The 13,250-nt window shown below is 41.5% G+C and overlaps 1 protein-coding gene across 1 annotated transcript; it reads right to left on the reverse strand.

Annotated features, from left to right (window-relative positions):
• Positions 1-3,087: 3,087 nt before the first annotated feature.
• On the reverse strand, positions 3,088-12,497 carry LOC114773122 (fascin-like). Its single transcript, XM_028965648.1, has 4 exons — positions 12,195-12,497; positions 4,052-4,173; positions 3,758-3,928; positions 3,088-3,681 (listed from the first exon to the last, which is right to left on the reverse strand). The coding sequence occupies exons 1-4, from the start codon at positions 12,359-12,361 to the stop codon at positions 3,479-3,481; spliced, it is 663 nt and encodes a 220-aa protein (XP_028821481.1). The 5' UTR covers positions 12,362-12,497; the 3' UTR covers positions 3,088-3,478.
• Positions 12,498-13,250: the final 753 nt, after the last annotated feature.

Raw genomic sequence — 13,250 nt, forward strand, 5'->3', positions numbered from 1 at the left:
CCATTTCTATTGGAATATCTCTCATTGGGTTTGGAGTCGGAAAGCTTGTTGCGAAGGGCTTCAAAGCTGCCAAAGTGCTAATGAAGGGATTTGGTAAGGAACTGAAGTCGATGCCAAAGTTCCTCTCCAGACAGGCCAAGGACGGCCTGAGTGTGGTTTCAAAGACAAACATGAAGAATGCAGTGAAACACACGGCAAAACGAATGGTGGAAGAAATGGTTGGCTATGGATTTGGGAAGGCAGAAGAGGAATTAATGAAAGTCATACTAAAGGCCATTACAGACGAGGTGGAGAAGGGAATTGGTGACGCTGTGAAATCGAACATGGAAGAAGAACACTTGGCTGCGCTGGTAGACTCTATTATCCTCTCTCACCTAGATGGTAGTAGTCAGCTGTCTGATCTCCTGAAGGACAAGAAGAAGAAGGAGAAACTTCTGGACATTTTCAGAAACTTAAGCAACATGGCGTTGCAGCCATTCTACGCTGACCTCCAATGGCAGCAAAAGCTGAACTCCTCCATCTCCTCGGTGTTAAACAGAGTTAAATCAGAGGCCAGAGGGAACGTTCGTGGGATTCTGACAGCCATCCAAACCCTGCACATTGGAGCACTGGCAGCAGATGCCACAGCAACGGTGCTCAGCATGTCAGACAGGTTTTTCTCAAACCTCCAGGGACAGATGGACACATTTATGAGGGACCGTTCGCTTTCTGAGAAAGTAAAACAGAATGAGCTGTCCACTTCCGAAACTGAGATGCTGAAAGAATTCAAGCGGAATTTAGCAGACACCATCAGTGCTTTGTTAGCTGAAGCTTTTGTAGAAGTTTTCCACCAGAAATTCTCCAGTCACGTTTCTTCTCATATCCAGGGCCGAATTAATGGCATCATTGGCCATTACGTAAAAACGGGACTGAAGAGCCACAGAACGGAGGAGAAACTCCGAGCTGGACAAAATAACAGGTACATCACGTTCATGCCAGGAGAAGAAGTTGCAGGAGAGTCGGGTAAACACTCACAGTCACACGCTGAAAAGATCAGGAACCCTGCAACTCCAGGCACCATTCTCGACATCAGAGTCCTCGCAGAAACCACGGGCACCAAGGTCGTGATCCTGACAGAGGACCATGGTGGCCAGCTTGTCAAGATGCAGGAGCTGAGCCCAAGTTCCAAACCTCCACATCAAACCGTGGCACTGATCTACAGGCCGAAGAGCGTCCAGTACCCGGACGGCCATTACGACGTACTCATCAACAACCAGGCGGTGAGCCTGACCAGTGAGAGCAAGAGCTGCCTGTTCCATGCTTTAGCGCGAGGCATGAGACCAGAGGCAGAAGAAATGGAGGTTGCTCTGGAAGCAGCGCGCCTCCGGTCTCTGGAGGCCGACGCCCTCCTCAGAGAGCCGGGTCTTTGGGAGCCTTTCGTCAAGCGAAAAGAGTGGACCGAAGGGATCAGGGGAGGTGACTGGTACATCGCCGAGGGAGCAGCAAGGGTCAAATGGAAAGACACCAAAAAGAACCTTCAGAAAGAGGTTGGAAAAGTAGAATACTACAAGGACTGGAAAACGTATGCAAACAAGAATCCTGGAATTGGGAGATTCATCAATGCTGATCACCAGCCACCGGTCAAGAGTATAATGCAAGCTAAAAACATGAACCAAAACAGCAAACTAGCTACAGCCATGCTTGAAGTGGCCACGAAGTCCTCTCCTCTGGATAACAACCTGGTTCCCGGCGTGCAGAAGAACCACGGCCGCCAACTTCCAACCGTCTACGTTCCACAAGAAACTCACCGCGAGTTTCCCAGCACCAAGTCGAAAGCCTTCAGAACCTGCTTGGCTACCGCCATAAGCAACGATAACGTTGTGGGGGCCTTCAAACTGACCATCATTGGCGCAATGGTCAGATGTAAGATCAACACCAACAAACAGTTCAAAAACTTCCAGAACAGCACCAAGAGTAAAACCAGGCTTGCCGTTTTTGAGAAGAGTTTTATGCAGCATTCGAAAGACATGGTGCAGACGTGGTTCAACCTGCTGAACCCCAAGGGTGCCATGACAAAGGCCCAGTACAAGACTCTGACGGTGTGGATCAACAAAAAAAACTACAGCAACCAGAACGACCAACACTACCAGCAGGTCTCCGGACTCCTGTAATGAAAAGGTGACGCGAATTCCTAAATTCAAAAGAAAACTGATCTGAAATGTTCTGAAACCGAGATGCTGAGTAGTCACAGTAGCAGTAAAACTTCAGATCCCACAGAACCCTCAGATGGTCCAACTGGACTGAACCTGGGACTGTAAATAGTCTATAATAATCCTGTTTAGCACCTACTGTCGCAGAATCTGGTCCAAATAAAGCCAACTGCTCTGAATTTTCCACTGATGCCGTTTTCTCCACCTTACAGATGACTCTGGACCATCTGGCAGACTCCCTGATCCAGAGCGACTTAGAATGTGCTTCCATGTCACCATGGATGAAGTGATCAGTTCTGGTTCACTAGGACCCCCAACTATGAATACAACCTTTTTATTCACTCTGTTCTAGTTTCTATACAGAAGTCAGACAAGAAGAAGGTTCCAAGTTCATCTAAATCTTCTCTAAAGAGGAAGGTCTTGAGCTGTCATTTGAAAATACTCAGTGACTGAGCTGTTCTGACCGCAAAGGGAAGTTCATTCCACCACCGAGGGGCCAAGACGGAGAAGAGTCATCTGGTCTGAGGGAGGTGTCACATCTCTGGAAAATTCATCATATTTATCTATGTGTTAATTAATGTGCCTGATTATTTCTTTGTCTTTGTACAGAATTCAAGTTCAAATGTTATTTGTCACATACAGTCATACACGGTATGATATGCAGTGAAATAGCCATAAAACACAGAATTGGCATCTGACCCACACAACATGACTAAGAACGTAGAAGATCAGATGTTGTGCAACTCCTTTAATTCCCATTAATTCTACATAAGCAATGAACTGCGTAGATAGATGTGTTAAGTAGGTTTTCTTTATTTGAAGCATCAATGGAAAATAGCTACAAGCTGACCTGAATCATCTATCTATCTTCTCTAATAAATATATTCATGTAGACAGAAATATGCACTCATGCTGTTTCATAATTTGATAATTAATATTTTCATTATTATTCATTATTCTTATCATTTAAAGCAAACATGAACAGTCAGTCTGAATGCACTGAACAGAATGTTGCAGGGTTGCAAGCTGCTGAACGAGCCACGCCCAGGTGACCCCGTGACCCCGTATTTACTACAGATTACTCCGTGTGTATGTGACTAACTTTACTGCAGTAACTGCGAACTTCTCTAACGTGAATTAAAGGCGGCAGCAGTTCCATCTGCAGGCTGTCCGGTCGACATGGAAACTATGGAAACGATACGTTGCTAGGTGACCTCGGCCTGTCAATGACCTGCATGGGTTCTATTCGTTCCGAGTCACAGGTTCCGTAAGCCGTGGGCATGTGTGTGTTAATACTCCCACAGCGTGGCACTCTCCCGGTTGGGCGTGTCAGCCGTTAGCGCCCCCGTCTGGTCTCCTCTCAGGTAGAAACCATCCTCCGTTCTGATGGCGAGTCGGTTCCAGTCACAGAGTTCCAGCTGGAAAGGAACCGGAACGTCGCTGCTGCTGCTCACCGCGCCGCCGCTCACCTGCCAATACCTGCCAGCGCCGTCTGAGGGGAGGAAAGGAGGAGGCGGGGTCAGGGCTGTGTGCCGTATGATGTATGGTATGTGGGGGCGGGGCCTCACCTCTCAGGCTGTAGGCGTCGCCGCTGCGTTCCAGCTTGAAAACGTCAGGGGCGGCGCGGTTGGAGTCCAGTGTTCCGGAGCCCGACTTCCGACAACCGATGAAACCATGTTCCCCCCGCAGAACCATCAGGGGCCTGTTGATCAGCTTCACCGCAAACAGTTCCGACTCACCTGGGATGGATGAAGAACCATCGATCAGGAACCTACAGCCAAGACTGTCCAACCAGAACGTCACCAGCAGACATGAACTCCAGTCAACATGGAACACAACTGGTTCTACGGCGACAGACCCACCTGCCAGATCCACGCTGGCGGAAAGCTGCCCGTTTCTTCTGGCGTTGACGTACTTGCCGTTACTCGCCTTCAAAGTCACCTTTGACCCCTGCCACTCCACCTGAAAATAGCAGCTGTCAGACCTGCATAAGGAGGTGGAGAACCCGCATAAGAAATACGATATACATGACAAGCGCTACGGAACCAGAATTTAACCAGCAGAGTTCTAACGAAATCTAATAAACTATATACGATACATAACCGGGTTTTAACCAGCAGAGTTCTAATAACATCTAATAAACTAAATAGGCTACAGAACCGTGTTTTAACCATCAGAGTTCTAATAACATCTAATAAACTATATACGATTAAGAACCGGGGTTTAACCAGCAGAGTTCTAACGAAATCTAATAAACGATATACGATACATAACCGGGTTTTAACCAGCAGAGTTCTAATAACATCTAATAAACTATATACGATACAGAACCGGGTTTTAACCAGCAGAGTTCTAATCAAATCTAATAAACAATATACGCTACAGAACCGGGTTTTAACCAGCAGAGTTCTAATAAAATCTAATAAACTATATACGATACATAACCGGGTTTTAACCAGCAGAGTTCTAATAACATCTAATAAACTAAATAGGCTACAGAACCGTGTTTTAACCAGCAGAGTTCTAATAAAATCGAATAAATAATATACGATACAGAACCGTGTTTTAACCAGCAGAGTTCTAATAACATCTAATAAACTAAACAGGCTACAGAACCGTGTTTTAACCATCAGAGTTCTAATAACATCTAATAAACTATATACGATAAAGAACCGGGGTTTAACCAGCAGAGTTCTAACGAAATCTAATAAACGATATACGCTACAGAACCGGGTTTTAACCAGCAGAGTTCTAATAAAATCTAATAAACGATATACGATACAGAACCGGGTTTTAACCAGCAGAGTTCTAATAACATCTAATAAACTATATACGCCACAGAACCGGGTTTTAACCAGCATAGTTCCGATAAAATCTAATAAACTATATACGCTACAGAACCGGGTTTTAACCAGCAGAGTTCTAATGAAATCGAATAAACGATATACGATACAGAACCGGGTTTTAACCATCAGAGTTCTAATAACATCTAATAAACTATATACGATACAGAACCGGGTTTTAACCAGCAGAGTTCTAATAACATCTAATAAACTATTTACACTACAGAACCAATTTTAACCAGCAGAGTTCTAACGAAATCTAATAAACGATATACGCTACAGAACCGGGTTTTAACCAGCAGAGTTCTAATAACATCTAATAAACTATATACGATAAAGAACCGGGGTTTAACCAGCAGAGTTCTAACGAAATCTAATAAACGATATACGATACATAACCGGGTTTTAACCAGCAGAGTTCTAATAACATCTAATAAACTATATACGATACAGAACCGGGTTTTAACCAGCAGAGTTCTAATCAAATCTAATAAACAATATACGCTACAGAACCGGGTTTTAACCAGCAGAGTTCTAATAAAATCTAATAAACTATATACGATACATAACCGGGTTTTAACCAGCAGAGTTCTAATAACATCTAATAAACTAAATAGGCTACAGAACCGTGTTTTAACCAGCAGAGTTCTAATAAAATCGAATAAATAATATACGATACAGAACCGGGTTTTAACCAGCAGAGTTCTAATAACATCTAATAAACTAAATAGGCTACAGAACCGTGTTTTAACCATCAGAGTTCTAATAACATCTAATAAACTATATACGATAAAGAACCGGGGTTTAACCAGCAGAGTTCTAACGAAATCTAATAAACGATATACGCTACAGAACCGGGTTTTAACCAGCAGAGTTCTAATAAAATCTAATAAACGATATACGATACAGAACCGTGTTTTAACCAGCAGAGTTCTAATAACATCTAATAAACTAAATAGGCTACAGAACCGTGTTTTAACCATCAGAGTTCTAATAACATCTAATAAACTATATACGATAAAGAACCGGGGTTTAACCAGCAGAGTTCTAACGAAATCTAATAAACGATATACGCTACAGAACCGGGTTTTAACCAGCAGAGTTCTAATAAATCTAATAAACGATATACGATACAGAACCGGGTTTTAACCAGCAGAGTTCTAATAACATCTAATAAACTATATACGCCACAGAACCGGGTTTTAACCAGCATAGTTCCGATAAAATCTAATAAACTATATACGCTACAGAACCGGGTTTTAACCAGCAGAGTTCTAATGAAATCGAATAAAACGATATACGATACAGAACCGGGTTTTAACCATCAGAGTTCTAATAACATCTAATAAACTATATACGATACAGAACCGGGTTTTAACCAGCAGAGTTCTAATAACATCTAATAAACTATTTACACTACAGAACCAATTTTAACCAGCAGAGTTCTAACGAAATCTAATAAACGATATACGCTACAGAACCGTGTTTTAAACCATCAGAGTTCTAATAACATCTAATAAACTATATACGATAAAGAACCGGGGTTTAACCAGCAGAGTTCTAACGAAATCTAATAAACGATATACGATACAGAACCGGGTTTTAACCAGCAGAGTTCTAATAACATCTAATAAACTATATACGATACAGAACCGGGTTTTAACCAGCAGAGTTCTAATCAAATCTAATAAACAATATACGCTACAGAACCGGGTTTAACCGCAGAGTTCTAATAAAATCTAATAAACTATATACGATACATAACCGGGTTTTAACCAGCAGAGTTCTAATAACATCTAATAAACTAAATAGGCTACAGAACCGTGTTTTAACCAGCAGAGTTCTAATAAAAATCGAATAAATAATATACGATACAGAACCGTGTTTAACCAGCAGAGTTCTAATAACATCTAATAAACTAAATAGGCTACAGAACCGTGTTTTAACCATCAGAGTTCTAATAACATCTAATAAACTATATACGATAAAGAACCGGGGTTTAACCAGCAGAGTTCTAACGAAATCTAATAAACGATATACGCTACAGAACCGGGTTTTAACCAGCAGAGTTCTAATAAAATCTAATAAACGATATACGATACAGAACCGGGTTTTAACCAGCAGAGTTCTAATAACATCTAATAAACTATATACGCCACAGAACCGGGTTTTAACCAGCATAGTTCTGATAAAATCTAATAAACTATATACGCTACAGAACCGGGTTTTAACCAGCAGAGTTCTAATGAAATCGAATAAACGATATACGATACAGAACCGGGTTTTAACCATCAGAGTTCTAATAACATCTAATAAACTATATACGATACAGAACCGGGTTTTAACCAGCAGAGTTCTAATAACATCTAATAAACTATTTACACTACAGAACCAATTTTAACCAGCAGAGTTCTAACGAAATCTAATAAACGATATACGCTACAGAACCGGGTTTTAACCAGCAGAGTTCTAATAAAATCTAATAAACGATATACGATACAGAACCGGGTTTTAACCAGCAGAGTTCTAATAACATCTAATAAAACTATATACGCCACAGAACCGGGTTTTAACCAGCATAGTTCCGATAAAATCTAATAAACTATATACGCTACAGAACCGGGTTTTTAACCAGCAGAGTTCTAATGAAATCGAATAAACGATATACGATACAGAACCGGGTTTAAAACCATCAGAGTTCTAATAACATCTAATAAACTATATACGATACAGAACCGGGTTTTAACCAGCAGAGTTCTAATAACATCTAATAAACTATTTACACTACAGAACCAATTTTAACCAGCAGAGTTCTAATAAAATCTAATAAACGATATACGATACAGAACCGGGTTTTAACCAGCAGAGTTCTAATAACATCTAATAAACTATTTACACTACAGAACCAATTTTAACCAGCAGAGTTCTAACGAAATCTAATAAACGATATACGCTACAGAACTGGGTTTTAACCAACAGAGTTCTAATGACATCTAATAAACTATATACGATACAGAACCGTGTTTTAACCATCAGAGTTCTAATAACATCTAATAACACTATATACGATAAAGAAACCGGGGTTAACCAGCAGAGTTCAAACGAAATCTAATAAACAATATACGCCACAGAACCGGGTTTAACCAGCAGAGTTCTAATGAAATCTAATAAACTATATACGATACAGAACCGGGTTTTAACCAGCAGAGTTCTAATAACATCTAATAAACTATATACGCCACAGAACCGGGTTTTAACCAGCATAGTTCCGATAAAATCTAATATACTATATACGATACAGAACCGGGTTTTAACCAGCCAGAGTTCTAATAACATCTAATAAACTATATACGCCACAGAACCGGGTTTTAACCAGCATAGTTCCGATAAAATCTAATATACTATATACGGATACAGAAACCGGGTTTTAACCAGCAGAGTTCTAACGAAATCTAATAACGATATACGCTACAGAACCGGGTTTTAACCCAGCAGAGTTCTAATGAAATCGAATAAACGATATACGATACAGAACCGGGTTTTAACCATCAGAGTTCTAATAACATCTAATAAACTATATACGATACAGAACCAGGTTTTAACAAGCAGAGTTCTAATAACATCTAATAAACTATATACGCTACAGAACCGGGTTTAACCAGCAGAGTTCTAATAACATCTAATAAACTATATTACGCTACAGAACCGGGTTTTAACCAGCATAGTTCCGATAAAATCTAATATACTATATACGATACAGAACCGGGTTTTAACCAGCAGAGTTCTAATAAAATTCAGGTGACGACCTCTTGAAGCTCATCGAGAGAATGCCAAGAGCGTGCAAAGCAGTAATCAGAGCAAAGAACTAGAATATAAAATATATTTTCTATTATTTTACCTTTTTTTTGTTAAGTACATACAGTGGTGTGAAAACTTTTTGCCCCCTTCCTGATTTCTTATTCTTTTGCATGTTTGTCACACAAAATGTTTCTTATTCATCAAACACATTTAACTATTAGTCAAATATAACACAAGTAAACACAAAATGCAGTTTTTAAATGATGTTTTTTATTAATTAAGGAGAAAAAAATCCAAACCTACATGGCCCTGTTTGAAAAAGTAATTTCCCCCTGAACCTAATAACTGGTTGGGCCACCCCCTTAGCAGCAATAACTGCAATCAAGCGTTTGCGATAACTTGCAACGAGTCTTTTTCAGTGCTCTGGAGGAATTTTGGCCCACTCATCTTTGCAGAATTGTTGTAATTCAGCTTTATTTGAGGGTTTTCTAGCATGAACCGCCTTTTTAAGGTCATGCCACACAACATCTCAATAGGATTCAGGTCAGGACTTTGACTAGGCCACTCCAAAGTCTTCATTTTGTTTTTCTTCAGCCATTCAGAGGTGGGATTTGCTGGTGTGTTTTGGGTCATTGTCCTGCTGCAGCACTCAAGATCGCTTCAGCTTGAGTTGACGAACAGATGGCCGGACATTCTCCTTCAGATTTAGAATTCATGGTTCCATCTATCACAGCAAGCCTTCCAGGTCCTGAAGCAGCAAAACAACCCCAGACCATCACACTACCACCACATATTTTACTGTTGGTATGATGTTCTTTTTCTGAAATGCTGTGTTACTTTTATGCCAGATGTAACGGGACACGCACCTTCCAAAAAGTTCAACTTCTGTCTCGTCGGTCCACAAGGTATTTTCCCAAAAGTCTTGGCACTCATTGAGATGTTTTTTAGTTAAATTGAGACGAGCCTTAATGTTCTTTTTGCGCCTTGGAAATCTGCCATGCAGGCCGTTTTTGCCCAGTCTCTTTCTTATGGTGGAGTCGTGAACACTGACCTTAATTGAGGCAAGTGATGCCTGCAGTTCTTTAGATGTTGTCCTGGGGTCTTTTGTGGCCTCTCGGATGAGTTGTCTCTGCGCTCTTGGGGTAATTTTGGTGGGCCGGCCACTCCTGTTTCACCACTGTACATGTTTTTGCCATTTGTGGATAATGGCTCTCACTGTGGTTCGCTGGAGTCCCAAAGCTTTAGAAATGGCTTTATAACCTTACCAGACTGATTGATCTCAATTACTTTTGCTCTCATTTGTTCCTGAATCTCTGTGGATCTTGGCATGATGTTTAGCCTTTGAGGTGCTTTTGGGTCTACTTCTCTGTCAGGTAGCTCCTATTTAAGTGATTTCTTGATTGAAACGGGGCGTGGCAGTAATCAGGCCTGGGGGTGACTACAGAATTCACTCAGGTGTGATAAACCACAGTTAAGTTATGTTTTTCACAAAGGGGGGGCAATCACTTTTTCACACAGGGCCATGTAGATTTGGAGTTTTTTTTCTCCCTTAATAACGTAAATCTTCATTTAAAAAACTGCATTTTGTGTTCAATTAGTTATCTTTGACTAATAGTTAACAGTTTTTGATGAGCAGAAACATTTAAGTGTGACAAACATGCAAAAGAATATGTGTTCATTCATAGTTTTGGTGCCTTCAGTGAGAATCTACCAACGTAAATGGTCATGAAGATAAAGAAAACACCTCGAATGAGAAGGTGTCCAGACTTTTGGCCTGGACTGTACACTATAACTGAAACAATCTTAGTTCAATCAACTATGAACCCATGGTAGCAAAATTGTTGAAGATATCAATAGATGACGACTGTGATATCTATATTGGGAGAATATAAATATTAATAAAGATGACCGTTTTACTCAATTTCGTATGTATTCATTTCAATTCCTCCATCCTCACCAGCAGTCTTTTTTTCCTAAAATCAGAAAACTTCTCTCTAATCTTATTTGGAACAATAGGAGGCCAAGACTGTATTTGCCGTATGAAAGGGGAGAACCACGGTTCCCAAATCTAGAACGGTATTTTTGAGGTCCATAAGGTTTTGATATTTGCATGCCCTGGTTAGGTACTGAATAGCACTCCGTGGAAGGTTTGGCACTGAATAGCTATTTATACTCAGCAACCCTTAAGAAACTGAAGAAAAAACATTACTAATCCAATCCAGGTTTTAAAAAATGAAGAACCCATCTGGATTGTCCTGTTTTTACCCCGGCTAAGAATGACATGGCATAATATGGTGAAATATGGGCATTGTACATATGCAAGATGTATATAGGGATCACAATCTCATGCCATCTGATGAGTTGAAAGCAAGGTTGGAAACGTATCCTGGAAACGTATGTTACAGATAACTGTTTGGACCGAGGACTGATGTCTCAGGTCTACAACATGCTGGTCAGAAGGATAATACAGGTGGTGAGAGAGAAGAGAGTGGATCCATGAGTTATGAGAAGAGATTTCACCCACAGAGTGGAGCCAATTTAGTTTGGAGACTGCGAGTGATTTAATTTAACTGGGTAATGTGGGTATACGTCACCCCAATGTTCCTGACACCGGTTATAAGTGTACCGTCCATCAGGACTCAGTATTAAAAGTATATTTCTCGGGCCACATCTTCCCAGGCACCTACGTGTCCTAAATGACGTATTTTAGGTGGGAAACACACGTCAGGGCTCCGGCCGTGGAACAGGAGTGAAAAGTGAGTGAAAGTGAAGTGATTGTCACATGTGATGCACAGCACACGGTGCACACATTGAAATTTGTCCTCTGCATTTAACCATCACCCTGAGTGAGCAGTGGGCAGCCATGACCGGCGCCCGGGGAGCAGTGTGTGGGGACGGTGCTTTGCTCAGCGGCACCTCAGTGGTACCTTGGCAGATCGGGATTCGAACCGGCAACCTTCTGATTACGGGGCCGCTTCCTTAACCCCTAGGCCATCACTGCCCCAGCTAGGCCACCACAGGAGTGAGGAATTATGGTTATGTCTGTTTTCGGTTCGTGCCGTTTTATTAGTGTTTGTCATTAATAAATCCCGTCCCCAGAATGTCCCGCCCGGCGCTTTATAACGGCAGAACTATGGTTACTTTTGTAAGAATGCTGTTGTACAGTATTTGCAGGATGTTTCTGGAACTATTAAATGATGGGGGGATTGACAGGGAGACGAGTGGAAAATATTTACCTGAATATCGGGGATGTACAATATTCTTTTTTATGTTGCTGTTTTATTTGTTCTAGTTGTTTGATGTCTGCATGTTTATATCTACAATATCTAAATGAATATATGTTTAAGATGTGGAGTGTTCTCACTTCTCTACAGCGTCGCTCTGCACTCCTCCGCTGGCGTTGAGGTTCCAGTATTTCCCATCAGCTGTTCTGAAGGCACAACGTCCTGGCGGGTCTTTCAGCATCTCCAGCTGGAACACCTCCTGGTCCGTCTCTTCATCCTGATTGGCTGCCAAGTCCACACCTGACATAAACAGACAGGACAAAATATCCCGTTCTCCTCATTAACCATCATTAACCTGACACGTGTGAGTGTGTATGAAGGTGTGTGTGTGTGTGTGTGTGTGTGTGAAGGTGTGAGTGAGTGTGTATGAGTGTGTGTGTGAAGATGTGAGTGTGTGTTAGTATGCGTACATGAGTGTGTATGTGTGTATGAAGATGTGTGTGTGTGTATATGAGTGTGTATGAAGATGTGTGTGTATATGAGTGTGTATGTGTGTGTGTATGAAGATGTGAGTGTGTGAAGGTGTGAGTGAGTGTGTGTGTGAGTGAGTGTATGAAGGTGTATGTGAGCGTGTGTGTGTGTGTGAGTGTGTGTGAGAGTGTGTGTATGAAGGTATGTGAGCGTGTGTGCGTGTGAGTGAATTTATGAAGGTGTGTGTGTGTGTGTGAGTGAGTGTATGAGTGTGTGTTAGTGAGTGTATGAAGGTGTGTGTGAGAGTGAGTGTGTGTGTATGAGTGTGTATGTGTGAATGAGTGTATGAAGGTGTGAGTGTGTGTGTGTATGAAGTAAAGTAAAGTAAAGTAAAGTGAAGTGATTGTCACATGTGATACACCGCAGCACAGCACACGGTGACACAGTGAAATTTGTCCTCTGCATTTAACCATCACCCTGAGTGAGCAGTGGGCACCATGACAGGCGCCCGGGGAGCAGTGTGTGGGGACGGTGCTTTGCTCAGTGGCACCTCAGTGGCACCTTGGCGGGTCGGGATTCGAACCGGCAATGGGACTGTATGAGTGTGTGTATGTAGATGTGAGTGTGTGTGAAGGTGTGTATGTGTGTGTGTGAATGAGTGTGTGTGAGTGTGTGTGTGTGTGAGTGAGTGTATGAAGGTGTGTGTGTGTGTGTGTGAATGAGTG

Source organism: Denticeps clupeoides, unplaced genomic scaffold (assembly GCF_900700375.1).
Source record: "Denticeps clupeoides unplaced genomic scaffold, fDenClu1.1, whole genome shotgun sequence".
NCBI classification, from domain to species: domain Eukaryota; kingdom Metazoa; phylum Chordata; class Actinopteri; order Clupeiformes; family Denticipitidae; genus Denticeps; species Denticeps clupeoides.